The sequence below is a fragment of the Bos mutus genome, chromosome 11 (assembly GCF_027580195.1).
Source record: "Bos mutus isolate GX-2022 chromosome 11, NWIPB_WYAK_1.1, whole genome shotgun sequence".
Taxonomy (NCBI): domain Eukaryota; kingdom Metazoa; phylum Chordata; class Mammalia; order Artiodactyla; family Bovidae; genus Bos; species Bos mutus.
In genome coordinates, this window is record NC_091627.1 from 13,510,623 (window position 1) to 13,520,268 (window position 9,646).

The 9,646-nt window shown below is 39.6% G+C and overlaps 1 protein-coding gene across 1 annotated transcript; it reads left to right on the forward strand.

Annotated features, from left to right (window-relative positions):
- The first annotated feature begins 1,835 nt into the window (after nt 1-1,835).
- LOC102279726 (olfactory receptor 1L8) lies at nt 1,836-2,780 on the forward strand. The gene has a single exon (XM_005911446.2). The coding sequence runs from the start codon at nt 1,836-1,838 to the stop codon at nt 2,778-2,780; it is 945 nt and encodes a 314-aa protein (XP_005911508.2).
- The last annotated feature ends 6,866 nt before the right edge of the window (nt 2,781-9,646 follow it).

Consider the following 9,646-nt stretch of genomic DNA (forward strand, 5'->3'; position numbering starts at 1 on the left):
TTAACTTTAATTACTGATCCACTCAAAGCTCAATGCACTGAAACAAAACAAATATTTCTTCCATTGCTGTTGTTCAGTCACTAAGTCATGTCTCATTCTTTGCAATCCCATGGACTATAGCACACCAGGCTTTCCTGTCCATCACTGTCTCCCTGAGTTTGCTCAAACTCATGTCCATTGAGTCAGTGAAGCCATCCAACCATCTCATCCTCTGTCACCCGCTTCTCATCCTGCCCTCAATCTGTCCAAGCATCAGGGTCTTTTCCTTTCTTCCGTAAAATCTTACAAAATCATAAAATTAGCCTGAAAATTTGGCAGTGCAGGATGTGATATTTTACACAGGTGAATGAGTTGATTTTGAGACCTTCTAGAAATAGAAGATGAGGGAGGGTGACATGGGGATTGATGAGTATCAGCAGCTTCTCCTGAGTGTTCATAATATGCTTGTCTTGAGGTGTTTGAAATGTGCTATCTCACTAACCCCTCATGAGAATGTGGATGCTTTTGCTCAATATCACACATGAAGTAACTGAAGTAACTTGGGGTAACTTAAAACTAAAATGTAAGCACTTACTTATTTTTTCTATTAATTAATATGATAATATATCAATGTACTTTTATACCAATGTGCATTCAAAATGTCTGAAAGGATATGGTGCCTCTAAAGAAATTATTTTAGACACTTTGATGATATGTGTGTTTCATGTCATATATGATATGAAAGTATATATGTTGAGATTTTTACTGTAGCTAAGAATGTATAAATACCCAAACATCTCAAAAATGTATCAAAATCCCTAAGGGATATGTCTATTCACAAGATATAGGGGGATACGCTGACTCTGAAATCTTGATTTAAAGCACTTTGTTAGAGTACTTTGTAGATGCACAATCCCTCATTATAGAACTTTTGCAGTAGTAAGAAACAGAGGCTATTTTAATGTCCATTGCTAGGTCACTAGATACAACCAAAAAAAAAAAAAAAAACATGTATGTAGACATGTTTCTCACAGTTATTTTTGGATAAACATATGAAAGAGGAATTTTAAGGAAAAAATTGAAGAGTCAAAAATGGATGTCCATACTATACAAATGTAATTTACAACAGGAGTTTAAAAAAAGGAAAATGGGTTTACAAAGAGGGAAGATCTGCATAGACTGACGCTCATATCCCATGAGCTAAGGAGGGAGAGCCTCTCATTCTGTGTGCAGACAAAAGGAAAAATCACTATTGTACTGGATTCAACATTCCTTTGAGATTAGCTCTGTTGGTTATTTTGAAAAATGGTTATTTCCACCCAAGACCTAGTATACCAACTGAATTTGCTTTGATAAGGAATGAGTGTTCTGTGACTTCAATATCTAAAATGCCCTCTAATCCCCAGTCACCTCCATCTTCTTGTATTTTGTTTAAAAATGTATCCCTACATGATATAATATTACCTACTCTGCTGATGATCTGTCTCCCAAACTACAAAATGAACAACTCAAAAGAAACATCTGTTTTATTGTTATGTTCCCAAGAAGGAAATAGGAATTTTCCAGAATAGGAATGAAGGAACTAGAATCAAAGAGGTTCACCTCAATATTTTTTTAAGTAAAACTCTTCTTCTGTCCCTCCAGCTTGCAATATAAGGTTCTTATCAAGCCCATGGATTTGGGAAGGAAGGACCACATCAAGAACGATAAGGGTAACATGCTTTCCCTGCAGAGTGGCTAATGATGACCAAATAGAGGGAACAACGACCTGCTGGGTTCTCATGATTTGGGATACGGAATTGAAGCATGTGAAATAATAAACCTTCTTGTATATAGCTATTAATAGACCCGAGTCAATGGAAAGACTCAACCAAACCAGCAGTGTCTCTGAGTTCATCCTCCTGGGACTCTCCTCCCAGCCTGAAGACCAGAAGCCACTCTTCATCCTCTTCCTCATCATGTACCTGGTCACCATAACAGGGAACCTGCTCATCATCCTGGCCATCCACTCTCACCCCCAACTGCACACCCCCATGTATTTCTTCTTGAGTGTCCTGTCTTTCACTGACATTTGCTTCACAACAACCATTGTCCCCAGGATGCTGGTGAACTTCCTGTCACATAAGACCATCTCCTATGCTGGATGTCTGACCCAGATGTATTTTATATATGCCTTGGGCAACACTGACAGCTGCCTTCTGGCAGTCATGGCCTATGACCGCTATGTGGCCATCTGTGACCCCTTCCACTATGTCACCATCATGAGCCACCGCCGCTGTGTCCTGCTGGTGGCCTTCTCCTGCTCGTTGCCTCATTTCCACTCACTCCTACACACACTCCTGCTGAATCAGCTCACCTTCTGTGACTCTAATATTATCCATAACTTTCTCTGTGACCTCAGCCCTCTGATAAAATTGTCCTGCTCCCCCACATTTGTCAACGAAATTGTGATATTGATAGAAGGATCTTTTATTTTAGTGACCCCTTTCCTATGCATTACTTTCTCTTATATACAAATCCTCATTGCAGTTCTTAAAATTCCCTCAGCTTCTGGGAAACGCAAAGCCTTCTCCACATGTGGTTCGCACCTCACTGTGGTAACACTCTTTTATGGAAGCATCTTCTATGTCTATTTACAGCCTGTGTCCACCTACACTGTCAGGGACCACATGGCAACAATTGTTTACACAGTTGTGTCCTCCATGCTCAATCCTTTTATCTACAGCCTAAGAAACAAAGACCTGAAACAGGGTCTGAGGAAGCTGGTGGGCAGGAGGAAACCCCAGGCAGCACCCTCTTGATGTACACACAAAGGAATCATCCCCATTTAAATCTGGTTTCTACTGGCTCTTGGTGATCAAGCAAGCTCTTGGAGATTAGCATTTTTAACCCATGTGGGGCAAGGTATTGTGAGCATTTACATACTTTGCTGATGGCCTATTAATTGGCTCTGCCTGTGATTAAATCATGATACTCTTCCCCACTATTTCTCCTCTTTTCTACAAAGAGTCATCACATTGCATCTTTCAAATGCTGCTTTAACCTAATCCTTTTCCCACACTGGGTGGATGGCTCAAACAGTAAAGAATCTTCCTGCAATGCAGGAGACTTGGGCTCAGTCCCTAAATTGGGAAGATCCCCTGGAGAAGGAAATGACAACCCAATCCAGCATTCTTGCCTGGAGAATTCCGTGAACAGAGGAGCCTGGCGGGCTACTGTCCATGGGTCACAAAGAGTCGGACACAGCGATTAACTTTCACTTTTCCCACATAGATTTCCTTAACTAGTTTCTCTCTTTTATTAAGAATTATCTCCAAAATCCTTCAAATTCAGTATAATGCTAAAAAAAAAAAAAAGTTCTTAATTTGTAGCTGCCAACTGTCTTTGAAAATGTTTAAAAGAAGGAGAATGAAAGGAGAGGAGGGAAAGGAGAAGAGGATGGAGGGATGCATTTCAGCTAATTTTCTCATTTGAGGACTTTTATAATCCCTTATTTTTCTCCTCCAAAACTTCTTCTTTTTTAATTACTAAGTTTTCAAGTTTAGAATTCTCTTATCTTTCTATCCTTCCTTCATTACATTGCTGTAGCTTAGTTTCAATTTCTTTTTTTTTAACAGACAATTGAAAATGTTAATGGCCTAAAAGAACAAGAATCAAGAGTGGTGACTTTAAAATATCCATTCCATAGTGGAATGTTGAAATCTTTCTTGTCTCCATCTATCCCTAAAGCTGTATGTTTAAAATATGATTTAATACTGTATTCTAGAGACTTTAGCACTCGAGTGTCTAACTGAAGGAATATTATCATAAGTGTATATTGAGTACTGAGATTTTATTTAGTCAGTCTCAGTTTATAACAGATAAAAATTGGCAAAAACCTAAAACTCTATTAATAGGAAATAAGAAAATTGTGGGGTTTTACGTAAAATGTAACAATATTCAAAAGGCTGAAAAAATGAAACAGATCTGTATTACTTTCTTGAAATGTCATTAATTAGAAAAAATTAAGTATAACAAAGTACAAAAGGATGAATCCACTATAGTTTTTAAATTTTTATGATATATATTTTTATAGTCACTGAAATAAAAATGGAAGTGTGAGGGGAGGCAAGGACTGAGAGGGAGAGAAATTCCACTTCTTGGTATATATTTGTAATGTCTGAACTTCTTCAAATAAATATTTATAGCACATGGAATTTAAAAGTATTAATAAATTACATGACCCGGACAATGATGAAAGACTTTCTTTGTAAGATACCAGCTGAAAAAAAAACTTTCTTGCAAATTTGAAAACCATCATTGCATGGCTCCTTCATTTAAATCACAATTTCATAGAATATACTATTCTTGGTACCAAAACCTCTGATACTTTAAAGACATATTTCACTGTTCTACTGCATCAAGTGTTTTTGGTGAAAAACAAAAGAATGTTCTAATGTGTTCTTTGTGATCACCTCCCCTAAACACAGTTTATAACCACCAAATATAGACATGGTGCCACTGTTTTTGGCTTTAGGGGAGCAGATTCGAGTCCACACAGTATACACCAAGTGTGGGTAAAGGTCATTGTCTTTGGAAATAATTCAATTCTAAAGCTGAATGGAAATGAGAATGGTCTGGATCAGCCATGAAGTATTAGTCACTCAGTCATGTCCAACTCTTTGCGACCCCATGGACTATAACTGCCAGTCTCCTCTATCCTTGGGATTTTCCACGCAAGAATACTGGAATGGGGCTTTCTTCTCCAGGGGACCTTGCTGACCCAGGTCTCGAACTTGGGTCTCCTGCATTGCAGGCAGACTCCTTACCATCTGACCCACCAAGGAAGCCCATACAATCCTGAAGAAAAATCACAAAATTGGAGCACACACATTAAAAAATTTCAAGATGTACTACAAAAGTGAAGTAATTAGTATGTGTAACATTTATATAGGAAAAATATATACAGAAATGTAAAGAATAGAAGACCTAGAAATAAATCTTTATTAATATAATCATTTTATTTTGGGCAAAGTGCTAACTTAATTTAAAGAGGAGAGTAGGACCCATTCAATATGTTAAGTTGGAGCAACTGGTTATACACATATACTGTGTCTCATATTAAATATAAAGCATAAGAACCATATGAGCATCTCAATAGATCCAGAAAAAGCTTCTGACAAAAGTCCTCATTCATTTATGATTCAGTTCAGTTCAGTTGCTCAGTCATGTCCTACTCTTTGCAACCCTATGAATCGCAGCACGCCAGGCCTCCCTGTCCATCACCAACTCCCAGAGTTCACTCAAACTTATGTCCGTCAAGTCGGTGATGCCATCCAGCCATCTCATCCTCTGTTGTCCCCTTCTCCTCCTGCCCTCAATCTTTCCCAGCATCAGGGTCTTTTCCAATGAGTCAACTCTTCGCATGAGGTGGCCAAAGTATTGGAGTTTCAGCTTTAGCATCATTCCTTCCAAAGAAATCCCAGGACTGATCTCCTTTAGAATGGACTAGTTGGATCTCCTTGCAGTCCAAGGGACTCTCAAGAGTCTTCTCCAACACCACAGTTCAAAAGCATCAATTCTTTGGTGCTCAGCTTTCTTCACAGTCCAACTCTCACATCCATACTTGACCACTGGAAAAACCATAGCCTTGACTAGACGGACCTTTGTTGGCAAAGTAATGTCTCTGCTTTTCAATATGCTGTCTAGGTTGGTCATAACTTTCCTTCCAAGGAGTAAGTGTCTTTTAATTTCAATCATCTTCAGTGATTTTGGAGCCCAAAAAAATAAAGTCTGACACTGTTTCCACTTAAAAAACTATAAAGAAGATCAGTATAGAGGGAACATACCTCAACATAATAAAGGCCATACATGGGAAAACATTGAGGGCAGGAGGAGACGGGGGTGACAGAGGATGAGGTGGTTGGATGGCATCATCTACACAATGGGTATGAGTTTGAGCAAACTCTGAGTGAAGAACAGGGAAGCCTGGCACACTGCAGTTTATGGAATCGCAAAGGGTCAGACACAACTTAGCAACTGAACAACAACAACAATGGCAAACTGACAACCACACACTCAGTGACGAAAAGCAGAAGACATTTCCTTGAAGATTACAAACAAGATGTAATGGATCTTAACGTAAGGAGGCCCAGTCTTCCCACGTTTATTCAACATTGTATTGGAAGGTCCTACCCACAGCAGTCAGAAAAGAAAAAGAAATAAAAGGTATTCAGATTGCAAAAGAAGTAAAACTGTCATTGTTTGCAGATGACAAGACACAATATGTAGAAAATCCTAATGAAATTACCAAAAAACTGTTAGAACTAATAAATGAATTCAGTAAATTTGTAATACTGTATGATATCACTCACATATGAAATCTAAAGAATCAACAAACTAGTGAATAAAGCAAAAAAGAAGCACACTTACAGATATAGCAAAAGAACTAGTAGCTACCAGTGGAGAGAGAGAAGTGGGGAGGAGAAATATAGAGATAAAGATTTTTAAAGGGTTTTTATGGAATTATATGAAATCATGTACATGAAACTTTTGAAATTTGTAAAGAATTATAGACTCAAAAGAATCTTTCATTGAATAAAAAAGGAAAGCTAAATAAAACAATTTCCCCTAAGGAAATGAAAACACTCAGAGAAAGACAAATACTGTATGATATCACTTATACGTGATTATAAAAAATAAAACAAATTATTGAAAATAACAAAAAAGAAACAGACTCACAGTTACAAAGAAGAATCTATAGGTTAGCAGCAAGGAGAGAGGGGGTGAGGACTAAGATAGGTGTAGAGAATTAAGAGTAACAAAACCACTATGTAGAAAACAAATAACCTACAAGATACATTGTTCAGACAGGTAGTATATCCAATACTTTATAACCATAAATGGAGGATGCTGCTGCTAAGTCGCTTCAGTCGTGTCCAACTCTGTGCAACCCCATAGACGGCAGCCCACCAGGCTCCCCCGTCCCTGGGATTCTCCAAGCAAGAACACTGGAGTGGGTTGCCATTTCCTTCTCCAGTGCATGAAAGTGAAAAGTGAAAGTGAAGTCACTCAGTCGTGTCCGACTCCTAGCGACCCCATGGACTGCAGCCTACCAGGCTCCTCCTTCCATGGGATTTTTCAGGCAAGAGTACTGGAGTGGGGTGCCATTGCCTTCTCCATAAATGGAGGATAACCATTAAAAATTGTGAATCACTAATTAAAAGACGCTTACTCCTTGGAAGAAAAGTTATGACCAACCTAGATAGCATGTTCAAAAGCAGAGACATTATTTTGCCAACAAAGGTTCGTCTTGTCAAGGCTATGGTTTTTCCTGTGGTCATGTATGGATGTGAGAGCTGGACTGTGAAGAAAGCTGAGCACCAAAGAATTGATGCTTTTGAACTGTGGTGTTGGAGAAGGCTCTTGAGAGTTCCTTGGACTGCAGGGAGATCCAACCAGTCCATTCTGAAGGAGATCAGCCCTGGGATTTCTTTGGAAGGAATGATGCTAAAGCTGAAACTCCAGTACTTTGGCCACCTCATGTGAAGAGTTGAGTCATTGGAAAAGACTCTGATGCTGGGAGGGATTGGGGGCAGGAGGAGAAGGGGACAACAGAGGATGAGATGGCTGGATGGCATCACTGACTCGATGGACGTGAGTCTGAGTGAACTCCGGGAGTTGGTGATGGACAGGGAGGCCTGGCGTGCTGCGATTCATGGGGCCGCAAAGAGTCAGACACGACTGAGCGACTGACCTGATCTGATCTGATCTGATGTTTACAAAGCAAGATAGCTGCTGAATGAAACATGGGGAAAACGCTGGACTCAGGAAGATTCCTCCCCAGGTAGGACAGCATAAAACTTGATCCCACTACCTCAGAAAGGAAATCCTATTCAAAAGGTAAGGTTGGACAAAACTTTTGCATACTGAAGTGCTAAGGGAAAAAGGGCAGAAATGAAGACACATTTGCTGGAAAATGAGCAAGGTAGTTTCATGTCATCTTAATTTTTTGAGCAACACTCTGAGATGAGTTTTCTTCAATCAAATTGTCTTCTTTCAGACACATATACCCCAGTGTTCACTGCAGCACTGTTTACAATAGCTAGGACATGGAAGCAACCTAGATGTCCATCGGCAGATGAATGGATCAGAGAGTTGTGGTGCATATACACCATGGAATATTATTCAGCTATAAAAAAGAATAACATTTGAGTCAGTTCTAATGAGGTGGAATGGTATGGACCAGAAATGATATGGACCTAACAGAAGCAGAAGATATTAAGGAGAGGTGGCAAGAATACACAGAAGAACTGTACAAAAAAGATCTTCACAACCAAGATAATCATGGTGGTGTGATCACTCACCTAGAGCCAGACATCCTAGAATGTGAAGTCAAGTGGGCCTTAGGAAGCATCACTACGAACAAAGCTGGTGGAGGTGATGGAATTCCAGTTAAGCTATTTCAGATCCTGAAAGATGCTGTGAAAGTGCTGCACTCAATACGCCAGCAAATTTGGAAAACTCAGCAGTGGCCACAGGACTGGAAAAGGTCAGTTTTCTTTCCAAGCCCAAAGAAACGCAATGCCAAAGAATGCTCAAACTACTGCACAATTGCATTCATCTCACATGCTAGTAAAGTAATGCTCAGAATTCTCCAAGCCAGGCTTCAGCAATACGTGAACCATGAACTTCCTGATGTTCAAGCTGGTTTTTGAAAAGGCAGAGGAACCAGAGATCAAATTGCCAACATCCGCTGGATCATGGAAAAAGCAAGAGAGTTCCAGAAAAACATCTATTTCTGCTTTATTGACTATGCCAAAGCCTTTGACTGTGTGGATCACAAGAAACTGTGGAAAATTCTACAAGAGATGGGAATACCAGACCACCTGACCTGCCTCTTGAGAAACCTGTATGCAGGTCAGCAAGCAACAGTTAGAACTGGACATGGAACAACAGACTGGTTCCAAATAGGAAAAGGAGTATGTCAAGGCTATATATTGTCACTCTGCTTATTTAACTTATATGCAGAGTACATCATGAGAAACACTGGGCTGGAAGAAGCACAAGCTGGAATCAAGATTGCTGGGAGAAATATCAATAATCTCAGATATGCAGATGACACCACCCTTATGGCAGAAAGTGAAGAAGAACTAAAAAGCCTCTTGATGAAAGTGAAAGCGGAGAGTTAAAAAGTTGGCTTAAAGCTCAACATTCAGAAAACTAAGATCGTGTCAGCTGGTCCCATCACTTCATGGGAAATAGATGGGGAAACTGTGGAAACAGTGGCTGACTTTATTTTTCTGGGCTCCAAAATCACTGCAGATGGTGACAGCAGCCATGAAATTAAAAGACACTTACTCCTTGGAAGGAAAGTTATGACCAACCTAGACAGCATATTAAAAAGCAGAGTCATTATTTTGCCAATAAAGGTCCATTTAGTCAAGGCTATGGTTTTTCCAGTGGTCATGTATGGGTGTGAGAGCTCGACTATAAAGAAAGCTGAGCACCAAAGACTTGGTGCTTTTGAACTGTGGTGTTGGAGAAGACTCTTGAGAGTCCTTTGGACTGCAAGGAGATCCAACTAGTCCATCCTGAAGGAAATCAGTCCTGAATATTCATTGGAAGGACTGATGCTAAAGCTGAAATTCCGAAGCTTTGGCCACCTGATGTGAAGAGCTGACTCATT